This window comes from Anomaloglossus baeobatrachus, chromosome 11 (genome assembly GCF_048569485.1).
Source record: "Anomaloglossus baeobatrachus isolate aAnoBae1 chromosome 11, aAnoBae1.hap1, whole genome shotgun sequence".
NCBI lineage: Eukaryota > Metazoa > Chordata > Amphibia > Anura > Aromobatidae > Anomaloglossus > Anomaloglossus baeobatrachus.
In genome coordinates this window covers 132,313,962-132,333,844 of record NC_134363.1, presented here as the reverse complement: position 1 = coordinate 132,333,844, position 19,883 = coordinate 132,313,962, and the positions used below count along the sequence as shown (strand labels likewise).

At 45.9% G+C, this 19,883-nt stretch overlaps 1 protein-coding gene across 1 annotated transcript in view; it reads right to left on the bottom strand.

Annotated features, from left to right (window-relative positions):
* Positions 1-19,883, bottom strand: part of TNFRSF25 (TNF receptor superfamily member 25) — a 69,389-nt gene that overhangs the window by 16,821 nt on the left and 32,685 nt on the right. The window contains exons 5-6 of the mRNA XM_075327295.1: positions 8,004-8,085; positions 2,391-2,455 (exon numbers count right to left, since the gene is read on the bottom strand). Of these exons, the coding sequence (XP_075183410.1) occupies positions 2,391-2,455; positions 8,004-8,085 (147 nt within the window). The remainder of the gene's footprint in view (positions 1-2,390; positions 2,456-8,003; positions 8,086-19,883) is intronic.

The window sequence follows — 19,883 nt, the reverse complement described above, 5'->3', positions numbered from 1 at the left end:
GGTGGCTGCAGGAACCTAACATTTTAGCAAACAGAAATAAAATGGGATGCTACTGCGTTTCCCCAAAAATAACACAGGGCCTTATATTATTTTTTTGCTGAAAGATGTTCTAGGGTTTATTTTCAGGGGATGTCTTATATTTTCCCATGAACAACAATCCACATTTATTCTTGAACAAAAAAAATCAACATTTATTCATATATAATCAGTCATCACATTCTGGAACATCAACATTTTCTGTTTCTCCTATTACTGGGTCAGATGGATATTTTCTCATCTGCTCTGCTATTCTCATGGTGCAGAACCAGCCCTTTAGTGGTGTGTACACACCATATTTACAAAGGGTTAAATTACCTGCTTACATTTATTATTCTCTATGTACTGCTAAGTTTACCCCAAAAGAAAGCAGATACCCCCTAAAAGAATCGCACTAACCAGACCCCAAACAATGAGAGTTGGCAAGTGAATGGACTCTCACATACAGATCTGCGTCACTGTCAGGTCCTCATGTGTTCTACAGCGGTTGGCTCCCCCTGGTGACTGGTTGCAGTATCACTCGCACGGAGTGATACTGGTACCCGATCTGTTTGTGAGAACGGCAGTACAATGTAGCTGGAACGGCGAGGGAACTGACAGCGACACAGATCTCTGTGTGAGAGCCCATCCACCATCGGCACTTGCCAATTGTAGTTTTTTGGGGTCTCGTGAGTGCGTTTTTTTTGGGAGGGGGGAGGGGTTGTCTGCTTTCTTTGGTGGTGCCTGCTTTCTTTGGTGGTGCCTTCTTTCTTTTGGTGGTGCCTGCTTTCTTTTGGTGGTGCCTCCTTTTTTTTGGTGGTGCCTCCTTTCTTTTGGTGCTACCTGCTTTCTTTTGGTGGTGTCTGCTTTCTTTTGGTGGTGCCTGCTTTCATTGGTGCTGCCTCCTTTCTTTTGGTGGTGCCTCCTTTCTTTTGGTAGTGCCTGCTTTCTTTTGGTGGTGCCTGCTTTCTTTAGGTGGTGCCTGCTTTCTTTTGGTGCTGCCTGCTTTCTTTTGGTGCTACCTGCTTTCTTTTGGTGCTGCCTGCTTTCTTTTGGTGGAGCCTGCTTTCTTTTGGTGGTCCCTGCTTTCTTTTGGTGGTCCCGGCTTTCTTTTGGTGGTGCCTGCTTTCTTTTGGTGGAGCCTGCTTTCTTTTGGTGGTGCCTGCTTTCTTTTGGTGGTGCCTGCTTTCTTTTGGTGGTGCCTCCTTTCTTTTGGTGGTGCCTGCTTTCTTTAGGTGGTGCCTGCTTTCTTTTGGTGGTGCCCGCTTTCTTTTGTTGCTACCTGCTTTCTTTGGTGGTCCCGGCTTTCTTTTGGTGGTGCCTGCTTTCTTTTGGTGGTGCCTGCTTTCTTTGGTGCTGCCTGCTATCTTTTGGTGCTGCCTGCTATCTTTTGGTGGTGCCTGCTTTCTTTTGGTGCTGCCTGCTTTCTTTTGGTGCTGCCTGCTTTCTTTGGTGCTGCCTGCTATCTTTTGGTGCTGCCTGCTTTCTTTGGTGCTGCCTGCTATCTTTTGGTGCTGCCTGCTTTCTTTTGGTGCTGCCTGCTATCTTTTGGTGGTGCCTGCTTTCTTTGGTGCTGCCTGCTTTCTTTTGGTGCTGCCTGCTTTCTTTTGGTGCTGCCTGCTATCTTTTGGTGGTGCCTGCTTTCTTTGGTGCTGCCTGCTTTCTTTTGGTGGTGCCTGCTTTCTTTTGGTGGTGCCTGCTTTCTTTGGTGCTGCCTGCTATCTTTTGGTGCTGCCTGCTATCTTTTGGTGGTGCCTGCTTTCTTTTGGTGCTGCCTGCTTTCTTTTGGTGCTGCCTGCTTTCTTTGGTGCTGCCTGCTATCTTTTGGTGCTGCCTGCTTTCTTTGGTGCTGCCTGCTATCTTTTGGTGCTGCCTGCTTTCTTTTGGTGCTGCCTGCTATCTTTTGGTGGTGCCTGCTTTCTTTGGTGCTGCCTGCTTTCTTTTGGTGCTGCCTGCTTTCTTTTGGTGCTGCCTGCTATCTTTTGGTGGTGCCTGCTTTCTTTGGTGCTGCCTGCTTTCTTTTGGTGCTGCCTGTTTTCTTTTGGTGGTGCCTGCTTTCTTTTGGTGGTGCCTGCTTTCTTTTGGTGGTGCCTGCTTTCTTTTGGTGGTGCCTGCTTTCTTTTGGTGGTGCCTGCTTTCTTTTGGGGTTATCTGCTTTCTTTGATGAAGAGTCCTCCTTTATCCTTTAACTTTTTTTGCTGCTTGGACACTTCTTTATGGAACTGCAACTAGGGCTTATTTTTGGAGTAGGGCTTATAGTTCAAGCATCCTCAAAACAGCCCCAAAAATACTACTATGGTTTATTTTTGGGGTAGGTCCTTTTTTCGGGGAAACGGTATCTATCATATACAGTACATCCTATCTGTTTGACTTACTTGATTCTACTGGTGTGCACACAGGGGAGCAGCTCGTGTTAGTAAATTCACATTGTTTAATTGATCTGGGGAAATAAAAGAAGAGTGAACCAAGTATAATGGAAACAGCAACATGCAATATATTTCTCTGATCGGTATGTGCACGCGAACAAGACACAGCAATGCAGAAGTCTTTTAAAGGGTTAGAAAACATGGCAGCTTTCTACTCTTGTGCATAGGAAGAGCTGCAGTACCAAATGCAGCCACAGAGGCGCCTTTTTTTTTTTTTTTAAAATCAGAGTCTGGTTGGGACCCAAAATCTTAATGTGAATACACTTCTAAAACACTCATCAGTACCTGGCTTAAAGGGCCCCTGTCATGTTCTACGTGCAGAACAATCTGTAGACAGCAAGGTATATAGAAGTAGAAGCTGGGCAGAGTGATATACATTATTGTGGGAAAATTTTAAGTATATCTTGCATTTTATTCATTGAAATCCATGGTGTTTGCATAAATATGTAGTGGATGCGACTGTGACTAAGGGGTACTTTGCATGTTGCGACATTGCTACTGCGATATCGTCGGGGTCAAATCGAAAGTGACGCACATCCGGCGCCGGTAACGACGTCGCAACGTGTAAAGCCTAGAAGCACTGATAAACGATCGCAAAAGCATCGAAAATCGGTGATCTGTGTAATGTCGGTCATTTTCATAATGTCGCACCAATAGGAGATACGATGTTGTTCCTCGTTCCTGCGGCAGCACACATCGCTGTGTGTGAAGCCGCAGGAGCAAGGAACATCTCCTTACCTGCCTCCACCGGCTATGCGGAAGGAAGGAGGTGGGCGGGATGTTTACGTCCCGCTCATCTCCGCCCCTTCTATTGGACGGCTGCCGTGTGACATCGCTGTGACGCCGCACGACACGCCCCCTTAGGAAGGAGGTGGCTCGACGGCCACAGCGACGTCGCAGGGCAGGTAAGTTCGTGTGAAGCTGCCGTAGCGATAATGTTCGCTACGGCAGCTATCACAAGATATCACATGTGCGACGGGGGCGGGTGCTATCGCGCTCGGCATCGCTAGCATCGGCTAACGATGTCGCAGCGTGAAAAGTACCCCTTAGCTTATAGAGGAAGGGAAACCATCAACATCAATGACTTTTTCAGCTAGATGTGTTTTTTCAGTTGAAATGCATTGTGGAGCAGAGAGCCTCCGGCTCCCTACGCCGCAATGGCTATACAGAGCAATGGCCAATGAAAGGCCGGAGGCTGACATTGGTATACCGGTCACTAGTGGTGAATGACAGTACTACCACGTGCAGCCCCGCTATAGTGCAGGAGGAGGAGGATGCTCATTATGGGAGCAGGAACAGGTGAGAAGAATTGTTGTTTTTTTAAATGTGAAGAAGAGTCCCAAGATGGGGGACATTATTATTGGCCAGAATAGAGGACATTATTACTCCACAATAGGGGACTCTAATGATATTCCCCATTGTGGCCCTTACATTACTAACATTCAGTATGGTGGCTCAGTGGATAGTGTTGTTGATTGACAGCGTTGGGGTTCTGGGTTCTAATCCCACCAAGGAGTCTGTATGTTCTCCCCCGTGTTTGTGTGGGTTTACTTCAGATTCCCCCCACAAAAAACATAGTGATGGGAAATATAGAATGGCGTAGGATGCTACTGTATTGTTACCACTTGGGAGGGGGAATTACTGTTGTATTTGAGAACAAAGATGGACATTACTGCTGAATGGAATCATAAAGATGCATGGGGGCACACAAGGAGACATATTCATTAAAGGGGTTTTCCGACATAAACTCCAAAAATGTTTAAGCTAATCTGTGCTGTATTGTCATATAAAACACCCCTGCATTATTTTTTTTATTTTTTTTCTAACTTTTGTTCCTCTTGAATTATCCCTTTATTTCTGCAGCCTCTTTATTTACGTGCAGCTCAAGCAAACTTGACTTTTTCCTTTCCTTGGTTGCCAAACCTCACAGTCCGAGCTGGCACCGCCCGGCCTCAGTGTCCAGCCCCGCCCTCTGCACACTCATTAGCTGTCAGTATTCTGCACAGACCTCTAGCAGAGGACAATATGGGCACATATAAGGTAGTAATATGCCAATCGTATAATAATGCCCATCTTGTACTAAATGTGCCTATCCTATAGTATTGTGCCCCATCCTTCTGTTAATCCTCTAGTAATGTCCCCTTGAGCTCTTCTTCTTGTAGCAGTGCTCCTTGCTGTAGAATTGTCTCATATTGTGCCAGTCTAGGCACACGCAAAAAAAAACCAGACACAAATCCTTCTCACCTGTCCTTGTTCCCTCGGTGTCCTGCTTCTTGCGGCTGCAGTCCCCTTGATGAACATTGCCGATGTCGCCGCTGACAGCGCTTTATATCAGAGGACAGATTCCCAGGCACTGCGCAGAGCCAAGCTCTGTATACAGCTTCTCCAGTGATCCGCTGCTGGCCTCTGATTGGCCGACGGCTGACCATAGCTGTATACAAAACTCGGTCCTGCACAGAGCCCGGGATTCTGTCCTCTGATATAAAGTGCTGACTGCACAGCCCCCAGCACAGGCAGTAATCAGCAAGGGCCACAGGCCTGCACGCCGCAAGCAGCATCAAGGGCCGCTGCTGACAGCGCTTTATATCAGAGGACAGACTCCCGGGCGCTGTGCAGATGGAAGCCCACTATGCAGCTTCTCCAGTGATCTGTTGCTGGCCTCTGATTGGACGGCGGCTGATCATTGCAGTAGCTGTATACAGAGCTCGTATCTGCACAGCCCCCGGAAATCTGTCATTTGCTATAAAGTGCTGACTGCGTGGCACCAGCACAAGCAGCGATCAGCAACGGTGCCATGGGCCTGCACACCGCAAGCAGCATCAGGGGCCACATGCATGCAGCATACCGGCAGCATCTTTGAGACCACTGCACTACTGGATATGTGGGAGGGTGCGGGGAAGGGGGCGGGGACTCCACGCATCGTACCCATCAAGCAGGGCGGCAACATGAAGTTGGCTGTGATGCCCCTCAACAACATCCTTCCCCTGTCGACGTGATGTCACAGGAAGCAGCAAAATCCCGTCAGGAGCGGTCACATGACCACTCTGAGCCGGAGGAGAGGGGCTGACAGCAGCGCAGGTAGGTAGTAAGTATCTACTTACCTGCCCCAATGTTTACCCAATAATGAAATGAAAAAGAAAAAAGCAAAATAAGCCGGATAACTCCTTTAATAGTGTATGGGAGGCTCACAGGGAGGATTTCTACTGTTAGGGGGTAACAAATGGACACATTACTTCTATAATATATTTTATTTTTGAGGAGACTGAGGGGGAAAAAGGGAGGCACTGTTGCTTTTCAGTGCACCAGGGAGACACTATTACAGTGCAGGGCACCAGGGAGGCAGTGATACTGTGCAGGGCACCATGGAGGCACTGTTATTGTGCAGAGCACCAGGACTGTTCTATGGCACTTTTTTTTGTTCATCTGGCACAGTGTAGCAGTGGGGGGGAAAGTGTGCAGTCGGCTGTACAAGTGATCAATCATAAATGTCTGTGTGTTACTTTCTGCAGAGATGAATCCTGGCTGGAAGAAGAGATAGGGGCCTGCACCACATGAAGAAGAAAAGTCAAAATTAATTTAACTGAATGTGTCAGTGGATTTATCTGTACTATAAGAGACTTATATGATATGCAGAGCTCCTTTGTATAATGTCAGTGGGGTTATTATCAGTGTCAGTAGAGTGGCATCTGATGATGGTCAGTATGGTGGTGCTATTTAGTTACTATGTGGTGGTAATGTGTGATCTGGTCATGTTGAGTAGGTATTTATCTCTAATATGTGATATTATAGGCATATTGGTCTTTGTATTGTTGACTTTGTCCAGTAACATGATGTTGGTTATATTCAGACGCTATGTGGTGATAATAAATAATCACTGTGTGGCGGTATTTATCCCCTTTATATGGTTTATTGTTGGTATATTAATTTTTGTACATCGGACTTGTTCCGTAACAAGTAGTATTTGCTATTTGGTAACTGTATAACTACCACTTAGAGGTTTTACACAGAAAATGATCTTGTGAGCTGTGTTTTCTATGAGATTTATATATTTTATCTGTAGTGGAATTTTGTTATAGAGTGAGGGGAGGGCAAACACATAAACACCAGGGATTTCAATTAATAAAGCACGAGGTTTACTGAAACGTTTCCACTATATATACTATATATGTCTGTTTCTGTCTGTGTCTGTCTGTCTCTGTCGTCTGTCTCTGTCTTTTTGTCTGTCTCTGTCCATCTGTCTCTGTCTGTTTCTGTCTGTCTCTGTGTGTCTGTCACTGTGTGTCTGTTTCTGTCTCTTTCTGTGTGTCTGTCTCTGTCTGTCTCTTTCCCTGTCTGTCTCTGTGTGTCTGTCTGTCCCTTTCTCTGTCTGTCTCTGTCTGTCTGTGTGTCTTTCTCTATCCATGTGTTTCTCTCTCTATCCATTTCTGTATGTCTGTGTCTATCTCTCTATCTGTCTGTGTCTATCTCTCTGTCTCTGTATCAGTCTCTGTCTGTCTCTCTCTATCTCTGTGTCTGTTTGTCTCTCTCTTTATCTCTGTGTCTGTCTGTGTCTTTCTCTTAATCTCTGTGTCTGTCTGTCAGTTTCTTTCCCCGTCTGTCTCTTTACCCGTCTGTCTCTTTCCCCATCTGTCTCTTTCCCCGTCTGTCTCTTTCCCCATCTGTCTCTTTCCCCACCTGTCTCTTTCCTCGTCTGTCTCATTCCCCGTCTGTCTTTTTCTCTTTCCTTGTCTGTCTCTTTCCTTATCTTTTTCCTTGTCTCTGTCTCTTTCCCTGTTTTTTTCTCTTTCCCTGTGTCTTTCCCTGTCTCTTTCCCTGCCTCTTTCCTCGTCTGTCTCTTTCCCTGTCTTTCTGTGTCTTTCCTCATTTGTCTTTTTCCCTGTCTGTATCTGTCTCTTTCCCCATCTGTTTTTGTCTCTTTCCCTGTCTTTTTCCTTGTCTCTGTTTCTTTTCCTGTCTGCCTGTCTCTTTCCCTGTCGGCCTCTGTCTGTCTCTCTCTCTCTGTCTCTTTCCCTGTCTGTCTATCCTCTCTTTCCCTGTCTCCCTCTCTGTCTCTCTATGTCTGTCTGTCTCTTTCTGTCTCTCTCTATCAGTCTCCCCACTGACATCTTATTACCTCACACATAAGCTTCTTATACTAACAGTTTATTTTGTTCTTATAGCAACCACTGACAGTTGCTATTAATAGCTTGTAGTTCCCACCTCCATTCAGTTTAATGGAGCCAGGTTTTTTGGAGCGTAACTGTAAAGCACGGTGTTAAATTTTCCCGTCAAAACATAGTCTATGACATTCCCTGAGTCACATAGGGTGTTTGTGCAAAATTTTGTGATTGTAAATGTGACGGTGCGGATTCCTTTAGCGGACATACACACACACACATACATACATACACACATATACTCAGCTTTATATATCAGATATATATACTGTGTATAGATATAAATAAAATCAGTCTGATTGGCTCGTCCTGCTCTATTACATCCTTCCAGGAGGACACATACTGGATTTTTGACATTACAGATTACTTTTGAGGGACAAAATTCATAATGATTCTTATGACTTACGGAGGACAGGCCTGGCATTCACTTTTATCTTCGTAGAAACCAGGCAGGCAGTCACCACACTGTGCATTGTTTGTTGCCGTGCCTATATGGATAAATATATATATATATGAATATTTTATATACATAGATTTTTGCCTCACTCTGAAAACTGAAAGAAATTTCAAGAGTTTATATATGTACAGAACCGTACACAGCATGTAATATGTTATTTGTCCACTAGGTGGCAGAAGAGACAATGACATTTTCCATAGTTATCACTGACTAAAAAAGATCACATCCTATCTGTTCTGCTCAAAAGTTCTGGGCAGAATACAGATCCTCCTTATCTACACTCCACCACCCCACATTTTTATTACTATAAAGATATAGCATAGGAAGACAATGTACTAGTTTGTGCAAGTGTAATCTGATTTGACCTATTCACCAAATCGCCCACTTTTCCCCCCATAAACTTTCTTAGTACATTGACATTTAGATGCCTGACCACAATGACATAATCTCTTAAAGGGAATCTGTCGCCAGATTTTTGCTTCCTCATCTGACACCAACATGATGTAGAGATAGAGCCCATTAATCCAGCAATGTGTCACTTACTTGACAGCTTGCTGTAATTTTGATAAAAATCCCTCTGTTTGTTACAGATCGAGTAGTTCTCTGAATGTGGAGCCCTGTATAATGCCCCTGCTGTGAATGTCATCCGAGGGGGTGATTTTTTGGAGCTCTCTCTGGTGGTCTGGACTGGGGATGAAGCTGACTGTGACTCAACAGGTGTGGGAGTTAATTGGGAGTTTGGGAGGCCCAATTGCAGATCAGCCTGGGCTATATAGTAGAGCAGTGTCTGCTGGCTGGGGCCGGTGATAGATGTTTATTTTCAGTCTCTGAATTGGCTTGGAGTTTGTCCTTCCATTTATCCTGTGCCTGTACCATTCCAGATAAGTTGCAAGTTCTTTGCTTTTTTTGCCTGATCCACACCTAAGGGTGTTAGTATTTCTTTTACTTTTGCTTTAAGTCTGTTTTCTTGCAGTAGAGGAATTGTCTTTCTGTTTTGATGAGCATGGGGGTTCCCCCTCTGCAGGCCCCACTGCAAGAAAAGGGAGATTCTCCCTGTTCTATATGATTATTTGCACTTTTGTATTTCTTGTTTTTTTTTGGTATTTTGTTTCTCCCATTATTTACAAGAGTACCTGATATAGTTGGGGAGAGTCCGTGTGGTCTCAGTATTTTTTATTATCAGGAGATTGGTATTTTTTGCAGAGTTTTTTGCTGGTCGCAATCAGTTATCTGTCCTGTCCTGTTCTATCTAGGAAGTCAGGCCTCGCCTTTGCTAATTTCCTATCTATGTATTGTGTTTTCTTATATCACCGTTGGCTTTATATGTTGGGGGCTTGCTATTCCTTTGGGGACTATTCTGAGGCAAGATAGGTTTCCTCATTACTATCTGTGAGGTGTAGTAAGATTCTCTGGCTGTGATGAGGCGTCTAGGTGTGTTTAGGAATGCTCCACAGCTACTTCTAGTGTGGTCTGACAGATAGGGGATTGCAGTCAGTTCAGGTTCCAACTACTCTTGTGTTTTTCTGCTGATGGGATTTTTGTGATCGCCCACAGTGACCAGATCATAACAGCCACCCACGCCAGTAACTGACAGCTTTCTATATGCAATGTGCATAGACGGAAAGCTAGTAATCAATGGTGGAGGAGTCTCATGGGTATGGAGGACTACCTGGCAGCAAGTTTACTAGGCCTCTAGTTATAATTTTCTGCTGATAAAACTGTCTTGGTGTCTCCTATGTGATGTATACGGCAGTCTCCTATGTGAGGTATACACAACTCTCTTGGTGTTTCCTATATGATGCATATATGGCAGTCTTAATCTCTCATATGTGATGTATAGACAGTATTCTTAGTAGAATTAGGCTGCTTTCACACATCCGGTTTCTGCAATGTGGCACAATCCGGCACTTTGCAGGAAAATTGCAACCGTTTTTTTTTTGCTGCCGGTTGCGTTTTTTCTACATAGACTTTAATTAGTGCCGCATTGTGCCGCATGGGCTTGCGTTCCATCCGTTTTTTGCCACATGCGGCAGATTTAGCCGATGCGGCAGCCGGATGGAACGTTGCCTGGCACGTTTTTTCGTGCGGCAAAAAAAAACGCATCGCGCCGCATATGGCTGATGCGGCACATTTTTCAATGCATGCCTATGGCGGCCAGATGCGGCGCGATACGGCAAAAACCGCATCCGGCCGCCGCATGCGGTTTTTGCCACTGCGCATGCTCAGTAGCATGCCGCAAGTGGCACAAACCGGACGGGCTGCATGGGAAAAACTTATGCAAAGGATGCGGTGTTTTCACTGCATCCGTTGCATAGCTTGCACAGCCGGATTGAGCCGCACAGCTCAAGCCGGATGTGTGAAAGCAGCCTTAAGGGGGCTTTACACGCTGCGACATCGCTAATGCGGAGTCGTTGGGGTCACGGAATTTGTGACGCACATCCGGCCGCATTAGCGATGCCGTTGCGTGTGACACCGATAAGCGATTTTGCATCGTTGCAAAAACGTGCAAAATCGCTAATCGGTGACATGTGGGTCCATTCTTAAAAATCGTTACTGCAGCAGTAACGAAGTTGTTCCTCGTTCCTGCGGCAGCACACATCGCTGCGTGTGACGCCGCAGGAACGAGGAAGCTCCCCTTACCTGCCTCCCGGCTGCTATGCAGAAGGAAGGAGGTGGGCGGGATGTTACGTCCCGCTCATCTCCGCCCCTCCGCTGCTATTGGGCGGCGGTTCAGTGACGCTTCAGTGACGTCGCTGTGACGCCGCACGGACCGCCCCCTTAGAAAGGAGGCGGTTCGCCGGTCACAGCGCCGTCGCCGGGCAGGTAAGTATGTGTGACGGTTCTGGGAAATGTTGTGCGGCACGGGCAGCGATTTGCCCGTGTCGCGCAACAGATGGGGGCGGGTACCCACACTAGCGATATCGGGACCGATATCGCAGTGTGTAAAGTATCCTTTAGTGTGATTTATTTAGTGTCTCTTATGTGATGTATATATAGCAGCCTAAGTGTCTCCTATGTGATGCATGCACAGCAGTATTAGAGTCTTCAATGTGATGTATACACTGCAGTCTCAGTATATCCTGTATGATGATATAGCTCAGTTGGGATCTTTGCTTTGGTCCAAGCGAGTGGCTATGGATTCACAGATGGCAGCGGCAGACTGGCAGGTTCAAAACAGATACGGCCACTGCCGTGTTTATTGTGTACACTTATGCCTCAGTGTTACACATGCAAAAAACAGGAAAATAAATGTCTAAGGCCGTCTGGCCACTAACTAACAACAGAATGCTAACTACAAAATAAACCTATGTAACAAACAAAACAGTATTCTCTTACTGTGTGGGTTCCTCAGCACAGCCAGTGGAGGTATGGAGTCTCAGCCCCAGCAGCCATGAGCCTGTCCCTCTCCTCAACAGCCTCCCTGTTCTGAATGCCTCCTGATTATTTCAGCTGATCCAGTGAGGAATCAAAACCCTGGATTGAATGTGGAGAAGGGAGCCACCAGTCCCACTGCCATTCCTACTGATTGCTCCAGGAAAAACCGAGCCCAAAATTACACTGAAATAAACAGGCTTCAGTGACTAACTTATTGCTGAGCCAGATATAATGTTCCCAGCTTTTCCCAGCCCATTTGCATGGGCCAAACCGCTCCACAATCAATACATGGAGACATATGAAATTAACCGAGGGGAAACATACCTGTTCTCTAGTACTTCTCCCCTCGGCATCTCACAATATACAGCAGTCTCAGTGTTTCTTATGTGATGAAACTACAGTAGTTTCGGTGTCTCCTATATGATATATATAGGGCAGGCTGGCTCAGTCTTTCCTATGTTTTGTATACAGCAGTCTCAGTATCTCCTATGTGATGTATATACAGCACGCACAGTGTCTCTTATGTGATGTATACTCCCCCCCTCTGCTCGAGCCCGTGGGGTCGGACACAATGACTTAGCAAGCAGTGCGTTCTAGACAACGCGTCCGCATTCCCATGCGCCGTGCCTGCTCTGTGCTCCACTGAAAATTTTAAATTTTGTAACGCGAAGAACCAGCGTGTCACCCGCGCATTGCCCTCTTTTGCCTGGGACATCCATGTCAGGGGTGAATGGTCCGTCACTAACCTAAATCGGCGCCCTAGTAAATAATAGCGCAGGGTTTCCAGGGCCCACTTCACAGCTAAGGCTTCTCGCTCAACCACACTGTATTTTTGTTCTGCCTCCGTAAGTTTTCTGCTTAGATAGCCCACTGGGTGTTCCTCGCCGTTCACTTCTTGTGAAAACACCGCGCCGAGGCCAACACCAGAGGCATCTGTTTGAACAATAAACTCCCGTGTAAAGTTTGGGGTAACCAACACTGGTTGGTCACATAAAGCCTTTTTCAACCTTTGAAAGGCGTCCTCTGCTTCTGCGTTCCACTTTATTGAGACAGAGGTTGACCCCTTTCGTAAGATTCGTGAGTGGGGCTGCGATGGTAGCAACATTTTTGATGAACCGCCGGTAATAACCAACGATCCCCAAAAAGGCTCTGACCTGTCTTTTGGTGACCGGTTGTGGCCAATTCTGAATGGCGTCCACCTTGTTTACCTGAGGTTTTATAACTCCTCTACCAATGATGTATCCCAGATAGCGAGCTTCTTCCAACCCCAATGTACACTTCTTGGGATTGGCAGTCAACCCGGCAGCCCTTAGAGAGTCCAAGACAGCTTGCACCTTTGGCAAATGAGTTTCCTAGTTATCACTAAAGATAATGATATCGTCCAAATATGCGGATGCATACTGGACATGGGGCTTTAGGACAATATCCATTAGTCGTTGGAAGGTGGCTGGGGCTCCATGCAAACCAAATGGCATATCCCGGTACTGGAACAGTCCCTGTGGCGTAACAAAGGCAGTTTTCTCTTTGGCAGAGTCAGTGAGGGGAATCTGCCAATATCCTTTTGTTAAGTCAATAGTGGATATGTATCTGGCTGAACCTAGTCTCTCTATAAGTTCATCAACTCTTGGCATGGGGTAGGCATCGAATTTCAATACCTCATTCAACTTGCAAAAATCGTTACAGAACCGGATAGTCCCATCGGGCTTGGGCACCAGCACGATAGGACTAGCCCACTCACTCTGGGACTCCTCAATAACCCCGAGCGCCAGCATTTTCTCTACTTCCCAGGCAATGGCTTGTCTCTGAGCCTCAGGAATTCGATACGGTTTTAACCGTACACGTGTCTGAGGGTCGGTGACAATGTCATGTTTAATTAGGTGAGTACGGCCAGGTAGTTCTGAAAAAATATCTGCATTTCTCTGTACAAACTCCTTGGTTTCTTGTATTTGGGTCTTGGATAGCGTGTCTGCAATACCCACCTATGGTGGTACTATCTGGGGGTCACTTACCTCAGATGTTGGTGCCACTCGAGGCCCACTATCAAGGGTAGTTTCCACTACCAGACTCTCTCTGTCCCGCCAGGACTTAAGCAAGTTTACGTGGTAGATTTGTTGGGGTTTTCTCTTGTCTGGTTGGTGTACCTTATAATTCACTTCACCTATTCTTTCCAGCACCTCGTATGGCCCCTGCCATTTTGCAAGAAATTTATTTTCTACAGTAGGTACCAAGACTAACACTCGATCCCCGGGTTGAAAAACTTGTGTTATAGCCGCCCGGTTGTACACCCTGCTTTGGGCGCGTTGTGCGCGCTCCAAACATTCTTTGACTATTGGCATAACTGCCGCAATTCTGTCCTGCATAAGTGTTATATGTTCAACTACACTGCGGTAAGGAGTCACCTCTTGCTCCCAAGTCTCCTTGGCAATATCCAACAGGCCTCTGGGACACCGCCCATAGACCAATTCAAAAGGTGAAAAGCCCGTGGAGGATTGGGGTACCTCTCGTATGGCGAACAAGAGATATGGCAGGAGAATATCCCAATCCCTCCCGTCCTTATCCACTACCCTTTTCAACATCCCCTTTAGGGTTTTATTGAAGCGCTCGACCAGACCGTCAGTCTGAGGGTGATACACTGAGGTACGCAGGTGGGAGATTTTTAGTAATTTACATAGTTCTTTGAGAATACGAGACATAAAGGGGGTCCCCTGATCCGTAAGTATCTCTTTCGGAATGCCTGTGCGAGAAAACATGTTCAAAAGCTCCTTTGAAATTGCTTTTGCATTGGCATTCCGTAAGGGTACAGCCTCCGGATAACGGGTGGCGTAATCCAGTACCACCAAAATGTATTGATGACCCCTGGCAGATTTAACTTTGAAATTGCTTTTGCATTGGCATTCCGTAAGGGTACAGCCTCCGGATAACGGGTGGCGTAATCCAGTACCACCAAAATGTATTGATGACCCCTGGCAGATTTAACTAATGGACCGACTATATCCATTGCTATCCTCTCAAAGGGCACCTCTATTATTGGCAAGGGTACCAGGGGGCTTCTAAAATGTGTCATAGGCGCAGTCAACTGACATGTAGGACAGGATTGACAGTACCGAGTTACATCTCCCGTCAGACCCGGCCAAAAGAAACGTTGCAGAATACGGTCTTTTGTCTTTTCTCCCGCCAGGTGGCCCCCCAAGGGATGTTTATGTGCCAGGTCTAAAACCACCTGACGAAAGGATTTGGGTACCACTAGCTGTTCCACCACCACTCCTCGCATCTTGTCAATGTGGTATAGCATGCCCTGTTGCACTGCCACATGTGGAAACACATTTTGAGCCCCTGGGTACACTGGGTTTCCCTCAGCGACCTTCACATTTTCTCATGCCCTTGTTAAAGTTGGATCTTGGTGTTGAGCGGTCCCGAAATTATCACGGGCCACCTCAAGACCTGGCATCTCTATAACATCCTCTAGCGTGTCCGCATCGCCTGCAAACACAGCCAGAGGAGAGTCTACAGATTCTGGCCTACCCCTGTGTTGGGTCCCTTATCATCTTGTTCCACTGGCTCAGGGGCTAACCCCAGGGTATCGTTCACCAGTTTTTCTTCAACCGGGGTGTTCACGCCATTTTTAATATTCCACAAGTCCCAGAATAAGGGAAAGTCTCTCCCCAGGATTACACTATGCAACATAGTCTTTACAAACACCGCCTGATGTCTTTTGGCCCCCAAGGGCGTGGCAAGAGTTACTCAGGCTGTGGGGTAGTTTTTAGTATCGCCATGTATGCAACTAATGCCCACAGTTGAACCTGTTATTACTCCAGGGTCCACCAAGCTAGCATGTACCAAGGTTACTTGACTGCCAGAGTCTAAGATGGCATTCACACTATAGCCGTTGGCCTCAATGCAACACACATGTTGTTCATTTCCTGTGAGGATCTCCGCAGCACAGACTGACTGTACGTATAATGACAGACGCCTTGTAGTGTTACAGTCCATAGGCTCTGTAGTTAATGGGCAGTTAGCAGCTACGTGGCTGAGCCCACGACATCGCCAACACTGTATGGGCCCTTGCCTTCCAGTTGGGGACCTCAGTATGGGCCTGGTGACTTGCTGAGAAATTGCACCACTAACATAGTCCTTTGTGGACCTGCTACCCCTAGTTGCGACATTCTCTTTTGGAAAAGGAGTAGTTTTAGCAGGACTTTCAGGCGATTTCCTAGAACCCCAGCAAGGTGAAAGCGTTACCTGGAGTAGGCTTTCAGAAGCGTTGTAACGCTCGACCTTATTCACCAACTGGTCAGCGCTAGTTGGGTCACCCTGTCCGACCCACCTCTGGATCTTAGCCGGTAAGGTTCGCAGGTACTTGTCTAGGACAACACGTTCCACCATCTGTGCAGGCGTCAAAGTTTCCGGTTGCAGCCATTTTTTTACCAGAAGGATGAGGTCATGCATTTGTGAACGAGCTGGCTGATGTGCCACAAAAGTCCATAGACGTACCCGCTGTGCCCGTACATATGTGTTTACTCCCAGCCTTGCCAGGATTTCGCCTTTTAGTTTACTATAGTCCATAGCATCAGCTCCACTTAGATCATTATATGCCTTTTGCGGATCTCCAATCAGGAATGGAGCGACCACTTCAGCCCATTCGTCCACCGGTAGGCGCTCACGTTCTGCAATACGTTCAAACACTGCCAGATATGATTCCACATCATCATCAGCAGTCATTTTAAGCAAAGTCTTTTGTACAGCTTTCCGCGCACTGGCAGGGCTTTGTGCACAGTCCTCTGTGTCTCGCGGCTGCCGAACCAAGGCCTCCTTTATTGCATTTAACTGCTCTTGGTGCATTTGATGCTGCTGCTCCAGCGCCTTCTGGAGGTAAGCATTGGTCTGTTGTTGCCGGGCACTGGCCTGTTGTAGCTGGGCATTGGTCTGTTGTTGCTGGACATTGGCCTGTTGTTGGTGGACATTGGCCTGTTGTTGGTGGACATTGGCCTGTTGTTGGTGGACATTGGCCTGTTGTAGCTGGGCATTGGTCTGTTGTTGCTGGACATTGGCCTGTTGTAGCTGGGCATTGGCCTGTTGTTGGTGGACATTGGCCTGTTGTAGCTGGGTATTGGTCTGCACCAACTGTTTCAGCAGCTCCTCCATATTGCTGGTCTCTTGGCTCTTCAGCAGCACAGGAGCTTTCAGCCAGGACATTAACAAGAGACAATGCCCATAGAACGGTTTATCTGCAGTCACAGTCCAATAGCCACTAATGCCCGCATTCGAGACACCATTTGTGAGACAGGGAATATAGCTCAGCTGGGATCTTTTCTTTGGTCCAAGCGAGTGGCTATGGATTCACAGATGACAGCGGCAGACTGGCAGGTTCCAAACAGATACGGCCACTGCCGTGTTTATTGTGTACACTTATGCCTCAGTGTTACACATGCAAAAACAGGAAAATAAATGTCTAAGGCCGTCTGGCCACTAACTAACAACAGAATGCTAACTACAAAATAAACCTATGTAACAAACAAAACAGTATTCTCTTACTGTGTGGGTTCCTCAGCACAGCCAGTGGAGGTATGGAGTCTCAGCCCCAGCAGCCATAAGCCTGTCCCTCTCCTCAGCAGGTTCCCTGTTCTGAATGCCTCCTGATTATTTCAGCTGATCCAGTGAGGAATCAAAACCCTGGATTGAATGTGGAGAAGGGAGCAACCAGTCCCACTGCCATTCCTACTGATTGCTCCAGGAAAAACCGAACCCAAAATTACACTGAAATAAACAGGCTTCAGTGACTAACTTATTGCTGAGCCAGATATAATGTTCCCAGCTTTTTCCAGCCCATTTGCATGGGCCGACCGCTCCACAATCAATACATGGAGACATATGAAATGAACCGAGGGGAAACATACCTGTTCTCTAGTACTTCTCCCCTCGGCATCTCACAATATACAGCAGTCTCAGTGTTTCTTATGTGATGAAACTACAGTAGTTTCGGTGTCTCCTATGTGATATATATAGGGCAGGCTCAGTCTTTCCTATGTGTTGTATACAGCAGTCTCAGTATCTCCTATGTGATGTATATACAGCACGCACAGTGTCTCTTATGTGATGTATGTGATGTATACACATCAGCCTAAGTATTGCCTATGTGATGTATATAGGGCAGTCTCGGTGCCTCCTACGTGATGTATATGAGGCAGTCTTGGTGCCTCCTATATGATTACACAGCAATCTCAGTATCTCCTATGTAAAGTATAAAGCAGACTCAGTGTCTCTTATGTGATGTATATACAGCAGTCTGTCTCTTAAGTCATGTATGCACATCAGCCTCAGTGAGTGTCTCTTATGTGATATATGTATAGCAGTCTCGGTGTCTCCTATGTGATGTATGTATAGCAGTCTCGGTGTCTCGTATGTGATGTATGTATAGCAGTCTCGGTGTCTCCTATGTGATGTATGTCAAGCAGTCTCAGTGTCTCCTATGTGATGTATATACAGTAGACCTCCCACTGTTTGGGTTTTATAAATGTGAGTTATTTACAAAACTTATCATTGCAAAGAGTCGACTGCAGTCCAGATTGATGCAAATCTGGAAAAGCAACATCATCTCCCGCCTTCACATTAGGCGAGAGTTAATTAAATGTTTGACCAAATATACCAGGATAAATTTCAAGTTGATAATTTTGTATGGTCCCTGACTAATAGTATAAATATCCAAATGGCCCTGGGCAGAAAAAAAGATACTGACCCCTGACATAAGGAAAGAGACTTCTGCAAAACAATGTTCCTAATGTCACTGTCCTGCCTGGGAGAGCCAAGTATAGAGACTGATGGAGAAGGCAGAGCAGACATTCTGTAGAGACTCGAGCAAGAGGTTTATTGAGCTACAATTACAGCTTGAGAGAGTTGTATGCTCCGGCTGCAAAAAAAAGTGGAGCAGCTGGAGATCATATGGAGAGGTAAGTATCAAAAACTTCAAAAAAAATACAGTTAAGTCCGTAAATATTTGGACAACGACACATGTTTTGGCATTTTAGCTGTTTCCAAAAATATATTCAAGATACAGTTATAGAATCAATATGGGTGTAAAATGGAGACTCAGCTTTAATTAGAGGTATTCACTTCCTAATTTGAGTAAGATTTTAGGAATTTGTAGTTCTTTAATAGCTAGCTGCCTCTTTTTCAAGGGACTAAAAGTAATTGGACAGTTATTTAAAAAGCTCTTTAATGGGCGATTGCATCGTTAATCCATCATCAATTAAGGAGGTCTGGAGCTGATTCCAGGTGTGGCATTTACATTTGGAACCAGTGAATTCACAACATGCAGCCAAAGGAGCTCTCAATGGAAGAGAAGCAGACCATTATTAGACTGAAAAAAAAACAAAAAAAAAACCCACAAATCCATCACAGAGGTAGCAGAAGTGTTAGGAGTTGTCAAATCAACAGTTTGGTACATTCTGCAATAAATAATAGTGTACTGGTGAGATTAGGAACTCAAAAAGGCCTGCATGTCTAAAGAAGACAACAGTGATGAATGATCACAGAGTCCTTTCCATGGTGAAGAAAAACCCTTCATAATATCAAGAGCTGAAGTCACAAAGATTCGGTCACTGTCTAAATATTTCTGGACCTCACTGTATTATAATGAATAGAGGGGGGCATAGGGAGAGGACATTATAATGAGTTGGGGTTGAGATGGGCATGTAAATGTAATGAATTGGAGGAGAACATAATTATATGAATCAGGGGAGCTGGAGGTGCACAGTGATGGGTCATTGAGGACTCAAGACAATGACTGGTAATGAGTTGGGGGAAACAGCACAGTAGCTAATCTAATATATAAAGCTGAATGTGTGTGTGTATGTCCAGGATTGGCATCTGCACCGTCGCAGCTACAGCCACAAAATTTTGCACACTCACACGTCTGGACCCCGAGAGCGTCATAGGCTATGTTGTGAGGCAAAATTTTAACCCTGCGTGTTCCAATTTACCAATCAATTTTGGCCCTATCTACATAATGGGGGAAAAGTGAAACGAAAAGTGTATCCGCACCGTCGCATTTACAATCACAAAAGTTTGCACAGACACGTCATGTGACCCAGGGAATGTCATAGACTATGTTTTGACAGGAAAATTTAACCCCGCGCTTTACAGTTACTCTCCAAAAAACATGCCTTCATTAAAGTAAATGGAGGCTGGAACTACAGGTTATTAGTAGGAGCTGTGATTGGTTGCTATAGGAACAAAAGACATTCATAGTGTAAGAAGCTTATGTGTGAGGTAATAAGATGTCAGTGGGGAGACGGATAGAGAGAGACAGAGAGAGACAGACAGGGAAAGAGACAGAGAGATAGAGACAGACAAGGAAAGAAACAGACAGAGACAAACGGTGAAAGAGACAGACAGAGACAGACGGGGAAAGAGACAGACAGAGACAGACCTGGAAAGAGACAGATGGGGAAAGAGACA